Here is a 12,537-nt window from a genome sequence, read left to right as displayed (position 1 = left end):
CATTCACGGGCACATATAGCGGCTTGAGGACCCTTCCCTAGGAAAACCCTACGGACCCTGAGGACCCACCCGCATATATAGGGGTCCTCAAATAGTAGATATGTAGTGCATATTGAATTCTCGTATTCTGAAGTACACAGAGGGGGCTGGATTGCGTGCAGCCACACAGGCTGGCTTTAGGCCAAAACTGTCTACGGCCCACCAGCTATTCACCTTGCAGCATTTTATCGACCGGCAAAACCATGCTAAGCAGCCCTTGTATTGTTGCTTTCTTGATCTGAAGGGTGCTTATGACAGAGTGAATCGGGTGTTGCTCTGGGAGAGTCTGCGTCGCCTGGGCATTGATGGCCGCCTGCTCTCTGCCATTCAGTCTTTGTATGCCAATTCTACGGTTGCCATTAAGATTGGGAGCAGGAAGGGTCCTAGTTTGCCCTCTGAGACAGGATTGAAGCAGGGTTGCCCCCTTAGCCCAACGCTGTTTGGCTTGTTTGCAGATGGCCTGCACAGGCACTTGCTGCAGAGGTGCCCTGGGGTTGGCCCGCAGTTGCGTCCTGGCAGTTGTGTACCAGATCTAGGCTATGCCGATGACTTTGCTTTGCTCGCCACCACACCTGCTCATTTGCAACGCTTGATTGATGCAGCTGCTGAGTTTTGTGAACAAACGGGAATGGTCATCAGTGTTGACAAAACAAAGATTGTGGTGTTCTCTTCAAGTTTGCCAGGACCTTTTCAATGGCTTTGTGGTGGTGCGCCTTTACATTGGGTTCAGCAGTTTGAGTACCTGGGTGCCCTTTTTGACGGTGCCCAAGGCATTAATCTCACCTTTGGCAAGCTTCACAGGAACATGTGGGGTGCGTGGGCACAGCTCAGGCAGCAATATGGGAAGTTGCATTGCAGCATGTCAGCTGGCCTGTTGTTGCGCCTATATGATGCATGTGTGCCGCCGACTGCCTCCTACGGTTGTGAGGTGTGGGGCCTGCGCAGCCTTCTTGGTGGCGACAGCCGGCGGGGCCGGGCTGCCTTGGCCTCCTCTCACCTGAAAATTCTGAGAGACATTGCTGGCGTCCCCACCTCTGTGCATGGTGCCATCTTGCTTAAGGAGTTGAATCAGCAGACCCTTGATTGTGTGTGGTGGCGGCGCATTATCAAGTTCTGGAACAATTTGGCTGCCTTGCCTGCAAATAATTTTCACAGGCAAGTGGCCCTTGATGATTGTTGGGATGCCATAACCCGTAATGTTAAGAATTGGGCTTGGGCCTTCATGCGGGGCTTGCGCCGGATTGGGTATGAGTTTGTTATTCGGTTTGACACCCTTGTTCCTGTGGAAGTTGATGCTGTGATGCAGCTGCTAGATGCGCAAGCACTGCAGGTTTGGGATGACATTGACATTTGCCCTAGGACCTGCCCGTCCAGCAATGCCACCTTGTGTACATATCACAGATGGTTTGCTAGGCCAGCTTGTGTGCGCCACCCTTGCCAGCTCTTACAGCAGCCTTTGAGAGCCCGTTGCTTGCGTATACTGTTGAAGTTCAGGATGGGTTGTCATAGTCTGCCCAATGTCTCGGGCCGCTGGGCAAGGATTCCCCGGCCCCAGCGTTTGTGCATGCGTTGTGCCCAGCAGGTTATTGGGGATGAGCGCCACCTTGTGTTTGAGTGCCCTGCCTTGCAATCTGTTCGGGACAGATATCCTGGGCTGTTTGGTGCAGCCATTGTGACGATGCAGCAATTCATGTGGCAGTTGGACATTGTTGGTGTTGCACATTTTGTGATGGATTGTTTTGATTATTTGGATGCTGCCAGTTCATCCAATCAGCCCTAGGCGGCTGGAGTGATGTAATCTTCCTTCCTTCCTTCATCGTACTTCATCATCCTTCATATTGAACACACAAGAGCCAAGGTGCACAGAGTTCACAAGGGGTGAATGCCTTGTCTCATGGAGCTCAAAGCTGGCCTAAAGCGTGCTGCCTTCTCCAAGTCTCAATGATTCGCATTCTGATATGCTGTCTTCTGCCGTGATACTCTTGATCTCCACCAACTCGCCATATAAATCCAAAATGCAAGTTATTGCACCGGTCACCGGTCTAATCCCACAGGTGCACTTCGGCGACTTTGAGTAGCACGAGCACAAATACTTGGGGTCGTTAGTGGGCTTACCGTTGTCACATTTCCTTTGAGTATCCGCACAACCCATTCGTGCCACAGCTGGCATCTACCGTGACGCTTACCACCAGCAAGACAATGCACACCAGAGCCCGCATCCCGTTGCACCCTCTTGTTGCGTGGAAGCATTGGAAGTGTTGTCTGCGAACATGCAATAAGGAAAAATGTTGGTAGTAGAAAGAGGGGCTTGGGATCCTTCGTTGCACTCGCAATCGTGGCCTGCGCAGATCCAAGGGCCCAGCCATTCATCGACACGAAGATTTGAGATTTCAGCTGCTCTTCAATCAGGGTAACTAAAGGCATTTGAAGGACAGGGTGCCATGTGGAGATTCAGGAGGCCAGTAAGAAGCTTTTGGCTGGTCATCCTGAGGCAGCTTCCCGGACACAAGCCCCAGATGTTAATTAAAGCTGTTGCTGCGATAAATTTCACTAAATTTTGTAAGATATCTAAGAAGTCTACAAAGATCAAGACTTCTTCACCCTCAGCTAGACATCGCCAGAAATTCAGTGTAACAGACGCGAAGCCCTAAGTTGAAACCGAAAGTAACGCAACCTGCGGCGACCTACAGTATCTGGGAGCTCGCTCAAGTGATGCGACTCACCTTCGGTCGCTGCAATACGCCAGTCGATGTCCTTTTTTTTCAATCGCAACTCTTTAGTCGCTGCAATGTCATTTTACCCGAAAGCGGTTAAGGGGCAGGGCATAAACTGTCTTACTAACCATTCGCTTCGAGATACAGAGACAAAGGGGGTGCGGGAGGCCTGCAATGCAAATTGGGAAGTGATTTTCGCCCCCGAGAAGCTCGTTTTATGCAGCCGTATTCTAAAAACTGGCTCTTTGCGTATGATTTGCTGTTGAGTGAGGAGGATCTTGTTTCATAGTTAAACAGAGCAACCTAGCTACAAGATCTCAGCAAAACTCCTGAAATCTCTAAAAGTGTTAAAGTAATATTAATAGTTTCTAAGCACATTCATGCCCAGATCGAAGGGTGCACGAAGACTATGATGGTTTCCAGCATGCTTTACTAGACACCCAGGAATGTGTATTCAGCCCAGACGCAAATGGCAGCGTGGCAGTCGATTGACTGCAATCACAGGTTCTATTACGCATAGAAGCGACGAATCAAAAGGTTTTAAACCAGTCCCTTCCGGATACCAAGTCTTGCGTTGCCTCTTGCTTTGAGATCTTGTGCAACCAAAACTACTGCAACCGCCACGCCAGGCCCAATCTGCTTCAAGTTGTGTTAATCTTCCGTGAAAGGCAACTAATCTTCGATGATTGTGGCCAGGGCCAGGGGAGTTGAATGCTTTGACTGGCGTGAGAGCGCTTGCCTGCATAAGTATAGTTCTGGGCCACTCGATGTTTGCCCTGGGATTTGCATGGCCGGAACGCCATCTAGAATGGTCTGCATTTGTGCTTCTCATTCCTTTATGTTCCCATTCTTGCAAGTCTTGCATGTCTCCCTTATGCATGCGTCTGGCCGTATTCCAGAATTTCTGCAGAGTGGATGGCCCAAGCTCATGCAAGCCTCACCTATCCGCTACGATTATGTGAGCCCTTTAGCTCTGAGATGAATGTGGTGCATAGCAGAACGCAGCAGAACTGCACAGTCACGGTCAATGATCTCGATGGTCTGAACATGCAGGTATGCAGCGTTGGATGCTCACCCGTGGATGCTGGCGCTAGTGAATCTTTCGGAGCCTGCCATGGATACATTTCTCATTCTGGCAGGCTTCTTTGCAGCTCACACCCTCGGCCCAGCTTTCCAGTCCGGCAAAACCCCTCAACAGGTGAACCATCTCAGTTCTTCCTGGTTCCTGAACAAGAGAACACTCGGGCACTTTGCTTGTGAGACTTGTGTCCTGCTCTGGTGCAGGCGGTAATTTTGCCCACCTCCTGTCTCTCTGTAATGAGTGCAAGAACCTAAAATGGCGCTGATCCTTGGGAAAAATTGCCGCAAAAAGCTACGCGCATGCAAGATCCCGTAGTGTTGCTTGCCTGCACAGATCTGACAAACGGGTCCGTGCGTCAAGCCCAACACAGCAACGCTGTGACACCTTGAAAATATCCTGCAGAGGATCAGCTCTGGACTTTGCGGCCTCAGATGACCTGTACAGACCACTATATCAAAGTGGAAAAATCTGTAATGGTAAAAGACATGCAAAGCAGGGATGGTGGAAGACAGTCATTGCTCGGTCTATGGCTGCAGGCGTGCTGATGAATTTAGTCATCCATCTATTTTTGCTACATGCAGGTTGTCAGGAATTACTTCATGAAGCGGATCCTGCGAATCGTGCCGAGCTACTATGCAATGCTGGTGCTGGTCTATTGCGCGTTCCTGCCCATGCTGTATAGTGACGCCACGTCAGCCGCCCCAGAGGCCCGGCAAGCCATAACCACCCTGTGGTTTAACCCCGGCGACGGCTGCCCGGATAAGCTCTGGGCAAACTTTGCATTTGTGAATAACCAGCTGCTGCGAGCGGGCTGTATGAAGTATGCTTGGAGTCAAGCTGTGCAGGTACGCGCATGCTTGGTGGCTTTTCTTTTCATGCAAATATCTTTCGGGGTTCAGTGAGAGTCGTGTCAAATGACAAAGTCTGTCACAAGGTGACGTGCCATCGCCTTTTGCATCTTGCGCAGTGCTGATGCATACCGTATTCTTGCAGCCCATTGCTGCTGTTGCATAGCCCTGCGGCAATTGAAACCAGCAGAATTCATATTAATGCAACAGCTCCAAGGCTTCTTATGGCACCTAAACGGGACAAAACCGGTCATTTGATGAAAAAGGTCACTTGAACATTAAGGGTGTATGTCTCGGGGTGGCTGCAGGCGCAGTTCTACCTGGGGTTCCCTCTGCTGCTCCGGCTGCTACGGCCAGCAGCGCGCGGCCTGTTCAGGCGCCTGGCGGTGACTGCGGGGTTAGTCATCGCCGCCGTCACCACATACCGCGCGGCTGTCGCGCTGCAGTTTGAACTGCCGGTGCCGGTATTCGGCCCCCTCGACGAACCCCGGATGCTGGAGCTCATGACTCGCACGCTGAGGTGTGCATGCATCTCCATTCCAATCACAAGCCTGTTCCGCATTGCTACTTTTTCTGGAGTCATGCAAAGAAAGCTTTACTGGCAGGGTATTGCTTGCTGGGAATGTAAGTTGATCACTTTTAATGAATGCTGGTCGAAGTCAAAGGCGTATAATGATGCTGGCCCAGTGGCAGTGATGAAAAACGGTTGCCATCAATTGAATTGTTGCTTTCAACAAATCTGCCCTAGGCGGCCGATTAAAAGGCGTCATCTATTGTCTTATTCCTTGTGAAAACTTTTGAATTTTTCCATGGGCTGTGCTCTCATGCAGGCTGTCCTACTACAGCCTGCTGCCCCGGCTGAGCCACCTGTCTTTCGGAGTGCTGGGCGCTTGCTCCCTCCGCAGCAAGGGGTTCAGAGATGCACTGGTAAGTCACTGCGCAGCCTTCCATGATTACGCGCCTAGCCTTGCTGTGCTGCGCAGTCGTGCTTTTTACAGGGATCACAACCTCCCTGTTGTGCGTGTGCACAGCACTTCACGCATAATGAACTCATGACATTGGCAGGACCCTGTCAATGTCATGGTTGAGTCCTCCTGCAGGAGATTAAGGGAAAAGATTTGCTGCCAATTTACATCCCCGAGCATGCTGACAGGTCCAGACGTAACGCCGTATTAGGAGCTGTCACTGGCAAAATGATTTGTGAATGTTTGTGCAGGTGCAACGGCGGCGGCTCGCGAATGCTTTGGCGGCCGCATCAGCGGCGCTTGTCGCCGCCACGCTGTTTGGGAACCGCTTCGGCCCGGCACCGGACGTTAGTCACCCGCTCGCATCCCCTGCCGCGTTAGTCATCGGCGTTGCCGGCATCACCGGGCTGCTGCAGCCGGCCGCGCTGACGTATTTAGTCATCCACCTCGTTTTGAATATTTCAAAAAGGGTTTCGAACTTCTTCTCGTGGCGCGGGTGGCGGCCGGTGGCAGAGGCGTCATATGATGTGTATCTCCTGCATCCGATGGTCATGTTTGGGGTGTGGTCTGTTTTGGCGCCGGGGGATTGGTTTGATATCAAAACCCCCCGGCCGCTGCCCTTTCTGGGGGTGTGCGCAATTGTTGTTGGGGTTTCGTTTGTGTTGGCGCGAGCGCATAGTAGGGCGTGGGGATGGGTGCTGAGGAGGACTCGTTTGCTTGCATAGCTGTAGGCGCAATGACTCATCAGCAGCTGCAATGACTCGTCAGACACTGTAAAATGTATGGTGGTGTTCTGAGACTGTGTTTATTTCTCTGTCTGCCAGACAAGAGAAACATTAAAAAGCAACCATGGAGGCAGGCCGTCATGACAATTTTGAACTGCTCTTTTAGTCAATAACATGGTGATTACTTATAAGGTATACCGCACCTGACATTAGCAATTTTACAGTGATCTGCGACCGCACTTTCTACCAATCCTGAATGTGCAGCTTCAGTGTTTGCCAGCCAATTGACCCTGATAATGAAATGATCAGATGCCTGCCATGTAGCACATTTTCATATGGAGATGCTGTATCTTGCATGTATAATGATTACCTCAAAGGGAGGGTTACCTCAGAACACCTCATATTATTGCTGCATCAAATAGACAATCAATCCGCCTGAGATCTTCATTTTCACAACCCCTTATTCTTATTACACGCCTTTCCAATCCATGAGGATCAGGTGCGTCGCAGCAGCGTTTCTATGACTGCCTTCCAACTCTCTCTATCTTGGGCTTTCCTCCACCAGGTCAGAGATAAACCAAGAGAAGCCAGGTCCTGTCTGACATAATCATCTGACAACCCCTTGCAAGCCCCAAAGTACCCAGAAGTATCGCACAGTCTTTTATTTCGACCACATCTGCCAGCATTCATTGCGCAGCTGCATCAGATCAGATCTAGTCATCTGGTGAAGTACAAAGAATGCCCCATTCATGCGCATTGGAGTGCTTGTCAAAGCCTGCATCAGTGCTAGTATGACTAACAACACTGGCAGGCATGCAACCTCTGAAGAGCCCTTGACCAGATCAAGGGTACTGTTTTAAGTGTGCAGCTTGCCTCCCTAGAAGGCGCCACCGTAGGAGCCGTAAGCCGGGGGGCTGCTGCTGTAAGCGGGGGGCGAGTACGTCGGGGGGGCCGCAAAGACAGGGCTAGGGGCATAAGCCGGGGCGGGGGTTGGCGCGTATTTAGGCGGGCCAAAATAGGCGGAGGGGGCCGGCACCGGCGTTGGACCCTCTGCCGGCTGCACCGCCGGTGCGTACGTCTGTGCATGCAAAAAGTTTAGATGGCGGCAGCTTTCGCATGCAAGCAACTTTTGCCCAGCAGTGCAGGAGATATCTTGGATTTGTGCAGTGGTCACTACTTAATTTGACCTCACAGAAGCACCTGCCCTCTGAGCAGGCTCTGCTGACAGCGGCCATCGCACAGCATGCACCAAACTCTTATAGCAATTCATCTGTGCATCTCACTTCTTGCATCTGCAGTGGCCATCAGAGCAAACGCAACTGTGCAGTCCGACATTTGCAGCTGAGCTTGCCATCAAACGCAGCAGAGGGCTCACTGTATGCTTCCGTAACACACCTGATATTATTGTTACTCTTACCGTCTAGTTATGACAGGGTCGGTACACCCAAAGCCAAAGGCCATAGATGCACCATTGACACGAGAGTGAACCTGTTGCGTTACGGTACCTGGAGGAAGGTGGATCCGTAGGCCGGAGCAGCATGGGGCGCAGTTGCAGGCGAGTAGGGTTGCAGTGGCAGCGTTAGTGTCTGCGGCGCCGGTGCCTGTTCAGGCGCAGCCGCCGGTGCCAAAACAGGAGTCTTGGCCGGTGCCAAGACTGGCGCGGCAGCTGGAGCGGCCAGATCAGGTGCGGCGGCCGGGCCGTAAATTTCAATGGCGCCGACGATCGCTTGGTCCTTGATGGATGTCCACTGCAGCAGGATCGTCCCCTCGGGGCTCGCTGTCACATTGAAGACGGCCTGCGCTGCTGACAGCGGCCCACCTGCAAGATCACACAAGCACAACACTTTTGTAAGGCGTCCATTTGCAGCACATGAAACAAAAAAACTTTCTAACCAGCCTTTCAGTGGCGCTTTTCTGTGGCAGCAGCGGGCATGTGGGCGCTGTTCCACAAGCTAAGGAGCAATGTGAATTATGGCGGCCATTCTGCTGATGCATATTGAGAGTGAAGACAAAGCAGACACTATGTGGAATTTTAAGGGGGAGTGAAAGCAGTAAAGCGAGGCAACTAAAGGTGACATCACCTGCAGCCGCGATGACGTCATAGGCTTTGAGCGCCGGTGCGCCATTGGCGGTGACTGAGAAGATGCGCTGACGTGGCTTGCCCCAGTACAGGTCAGCAGCATGCAGCACAACAGTGTACGTCTTGTTTGCCTGCATGCAATGGCTATCGTCAGTTTTTTTTTATTTTTTTTTGCTCTTGCATTTTCGGACTCGCATGATATCTGCCTCACAACTTAGTCATATTGGCTGTCTGCATGAGTACCGATCATTGGCCGAAAAAATCGTGAAATTCTGAAACTCTGCAGCGCTAGCTGAAAATCTGTGTCTACCGCTCAAGTGCAGGTGAGTGTAGTCTTTTCTAGATCCTGTCCGTCAATACCAAGAAAGTTGCGTTAGCAGCAAATCAGGCGTGTCTGTGCATTTCAGCCTTTCCTCGCAAGCGCTTTCGAGTCTAGCAGGTCAAGCTGTCACCTCAGGGTCCGCTTCATTGCATGTTCTTAGCAGAAAGACAGACCATAGTTTGGTGTTCCTCTAGGGCATCAGTAGTTCCTAAAGGGCAATAGTAGGGGGGCGTGCCTCCAGGCCATCTTTTGCCGAGAAGCTGTAGGAGAAGCTTCCTCCCACGCGGTTGGTTGCATACAGCTTCCCACTGCCGTCAGACGCGTTGGCAATCACAGCGTTGAACACCTCAATGCCCCCGCCTGAACATCAAGTGGAGCCCAGTATATTTAGTGCTTGGCAAGCAACATAAACTATGGTCTGAACCAGGGTCACCGCATGCGGGAATGCGAATAATGCGGGATATAATAGAATGCGTGTATTTTACTGCATTTTATTTTTGGGCATAGAATGCAGATAAAATGCGAGGTCCACAAATACGCCTTTCTTCCCCTTTGGGAGACCAGTGAGGATGGGTCCCACCCAGCAAGGCTATGATTCCCTGCAAACATCTTGAGAATACCCAAAAAGGGGCTATTCCTGGAGTTGCCTGGTTAAACCAGCATTTTGCCTGGCTGTACCCAAGTTTTGCCTGACAAAACCAAGGCAAAACTGTTTCTAACGCATTTTACCGCATTTTACCCGCATTTAATTTTTTCCAATAATGCATGCATTTTACCGCATTTTATTTGTGGTATCACCGCATGCGGTGACTCTGGTCTGAACTCAGTTGCCTGCCTTTCACTTGATCTGGAGAGATATCAGGGCCCTTAAATGTAGAGGCACTGCTGTTTTACACCCATTCTCGGCAAATCATAATCCTTTCTGAGTACTGTGCTGTAAGGTCATCTGGGTTGCAGCAGAGCTGCAGTGCACAAAAAGGAGATCGAAGAACATTACCTTGGTAGGAGCGATCTGCTTCCCACACTGTTCCAGTGCTGTCGGTGTAGTTGCGCTTCAGGGCGCCAGTGTCCAGCCTCACCAGGGCGGGTCCTGCGCATCATAATTTGAACTTGAATTCGAATTTCCCGAAAGATTATCTGACTTGCTGCCTCCTGCTCTGAGACCCGGGTGCACTCTCTCAGCAAGCAAGGTGCTCATGCAGATCAGGTTTCATCAGATTTGACCAATCTCAAAGATTGTGCATGCTCCGGCTTGCATGCAAATGCATTGCATGGAGCAAGCATCAGGCAGGCTTACACCTACTAGGCCAGCACTTGGCTTTGTGTCATTCTGCAGAAAGGACAACCGATACAGCCAGTTTTCATGTGGAAAACAAGCAGCTGGATCTGTAGGTCTCCTGAGCCTCACTCAGTCTCTATAGCTCTGGCGGCATCGCATGCGAAAGTGCGAGCTGGATTACTCACCGTACGGATCAGCGCTGAATTAAGTGTCGTTGTGTAGGAAGGGCTACCTCTAGAACCAAGTTACATCCAAGAACAGGCAAACCACTTGCCCTACAGATTGACTTACATAGTCACTTCCCTTGGTTTGTGCCATAATGCAGGAAGGACTGCCTATGTGGCCAGCTCCATGCATAGAGCAAGCAATGACGGTGTTTAAGCTGCATGCAGGTGAGCAAGCTGGATTACTTACAGTACAGGTCAGCACCTGGACTCTGTGTCATTGTGCAAGAAGGACTGCCAATACTTCCAGCTTGCTTGCGTGCAACGCATTTTTGTTTTTGCTGATTACATAACCTACTATCTAGGGGGACATCCATGCAAAAGAGCGATATGATCACTTGCTGTACAACTCAGCACTTGACTCCCTCTGGTTTTGCAAGAAGGTATACCTCTGACCTCATGAGCTAACTTGCATGCAAAAAGAGGCTTCTCCACTCATCGTACAGTTCAGCACCGCGGTCTATGTCATCCTGCAGGATGATAAAGAAGCAAGAGGAGAACTAATCATACAGATCAGCGCTGGACTCTGTGTCATCGTGCAGGGAGGATTTCGTCTTGCATGCGTGCAACAAGTAAACATTTCGCAAATTACCTAGCCACACTATCTAGGGGGACATGGCATGCAGCTGAGCAAGCTGGATGACTCACCGTACAGGTCAGGAATGGATTGGGTGTCATTCTGCAGGAAGGACTGCAGCTTGAAGGTGGGTGCCAGAGGGCCGGCCACGCTGATGCCGGCCAGCGATGCCTGATCCTTGACCGAGTCGAACTGCAGCACCAGCTGCCCAAATGGGCCCAGCTTCACCGGGAGAGTGATGTTTGCCGCCGACTCCCTGCCGCCTGCATGCAGCATCGTTTTCCATTTTGCGTTCACGTAACTCGTTTGCACCATTGTATTCTATTCTTGTGCAGTCCCAACACCTGCACAAACATCATGCAGTGCAAATAGTATGACACGAAAGCTGCTCTCAAGGGTGCTTGTTGCTACTGCACATCGCTTGGGGCACAAAGGAAGTGAAGCCTAAGTCTCCAACCTCACTTATTCAAATGCGTGACTGCCTTCACACTTGCCCTGCAGCAATGTCAGGCACCCTTGCAAAGCATGACTGCATGCAACATCGGCACACACTTGACACCACTGCAAACCTTTGCAAGGATTGCATTATTATGACATGCTTTTTCTGCCAGAGGCAAGGTGCGTCCTGCAGACAAGCTGCAGACAAGGCTGCTAAACTCCCACCCCTTGTTGGGCTCGCCAGATGAAAGGAAAACCCAATCAACCATAGGCATGGTGCTCAGCATTTACACCGCCCCCGCCAGCCGGGGCCAAGTTTATGAAGGGAAAGTTGCCAGACACCATTGCAACTTATGACAGGCATGCAACATCTGCACATACCAGAGGCAGCATGCAAATTTCCACAAGGATACGCACGAAGATAAAACCAGAGGCGCACCGGCGGCTTTAAAGATGTCAAAGTTGGACAGGCGGGTCTTATTGTTGGTAGAGATGTTGAAGAGCCGCTCCCCAGGGCGGGACCAGTACAGCTCAGCGAAGAAGAGGGTCACGTTGTAGGTCTCGTTGGGCATCAGACGGTTGATTGGACCGAATGAGTACAGGAAAGAGGGTCCGACGCGATTGGTTGCGTACATCGGGTCGACGCCCCCTGTGGCGTTGGCCATGACGTCGCGCGTTCCCTCCGTGCTGCCACCTGTGCGTACATGCAGGAATTTAAACTTATCAGCATTATCACATTTCGGCAAATCCAATGCCAACCGCCCTACATGCAGGGCGTCTGTAGCGACATATACGGGGCCAAAAGAAGCCTGCAGCCCAGTATCGATTTGCATCTCGAGGACCAAGATGCAAGAACAAAATTGAAGCATGTCATGCTCTGGTCTCATCACTGGCATTTCAGTGTTGCACATGCTAGGAGAGGCTTGATAGACACGCGCTGCAGGAAGCAGGCTGCTGCGACTGATGAGATGTGGCTCATGGTCTGTTACACAGGTGCCCAGACAGATTGTGGATATCCTGCACGGTAGAATGGGTAACGGAGGACCTTCGAAGGGGTTGGAAAGCATCCATGCAGTGCACGACTCTATTGGACAAAAGAAGTCCTGCTTCAGTCAGCAAAATTGGGGTAATGGACAGTTTCTTGATTCATGCTTTGCAGCAGTATGAAGGGGAATGGGGCTCATTGCCAGTCACTGAACTGATGGGATTCCCGCCTTCATGTAAATTCAGCAAACATCGCAAGCT

At 51.1% G+C, this 12,537-nt stretch overlaps 2 protein-coding genes across 2 annotated transcripts; one reads left to right on the top strand and one right to left on the bottom strand.

Moving 5' to 3' along the window:
• Positions 1–3,122: 3,122 nt before the first annotated feature.
• On the top strand, positions 3,123–6,372 carry COCSUDRAFT_65023 (hypothetical protein; the record flags this gene model as incomplete). The annotated part of the gene is made up of 7 exons (XM_005650673.1): positions 3,123–3,290; positions 3,450–3,711; positions 3,807–3,951; positions 4,416–4,679; positions 4,991–5,202; positions 5,513–5,609; positions 5,899–6,372. The coding sequence occupies exons 1-7, from the start codon at positions 3,200–3,202 to the stop codon at positions 6,370–6,372; spliced, it is 1,545 nt and encodes a 514-aa protein (XP_005650730.1). The 5' UTR covers positions 3,123–3,199.
• Positions 6,373–7,249: 877 nt separating this feature from the next.
• COCSUDRAFT_40319 (hypothetical protein) lies at positions 7,250–12,271 on the bottom strand (the record flags this gene model as incomplete). The annotated part of the gene is made up of 8 exons (XM_005650672.1): positions 7,250–7,450; positions 7,878–8,191; positions 8,454–8,583; positions 9,058–9,134; positions 9,772–9,864; positions 10,926–11,117; positions 11,732–11,986; positions 12,202–12,271. The coding sequence occupies 8 exons, from the start codon at positions 12,269–12,271 to the stop codon at positions 7,250–7,252; spliced, it is 1,332 nt and encodes a 443-aa protein (XP_005650729.1).
• Positions 12,272–12,537: the final 266 nt, after the last annotated feature.

This window comes from Coccomyxa subellipsoidea (genome assembly GCF_000258705.1).
Source record: "Coccomyxa subellipsoidea C-169, whole genome shotgun sequence".
NCBI classification, from domain to species: domain Eukaryota; kingdom Viridiplantae; phylum Chlorophyta; class Trebouxiophyceae; family Coccomyxaceae; genus Coccomyxa; species Coccomyxa subellipsoidea.
This window is presented reverse-complemented; position numbering and strand designations above follow the sequence as displayed.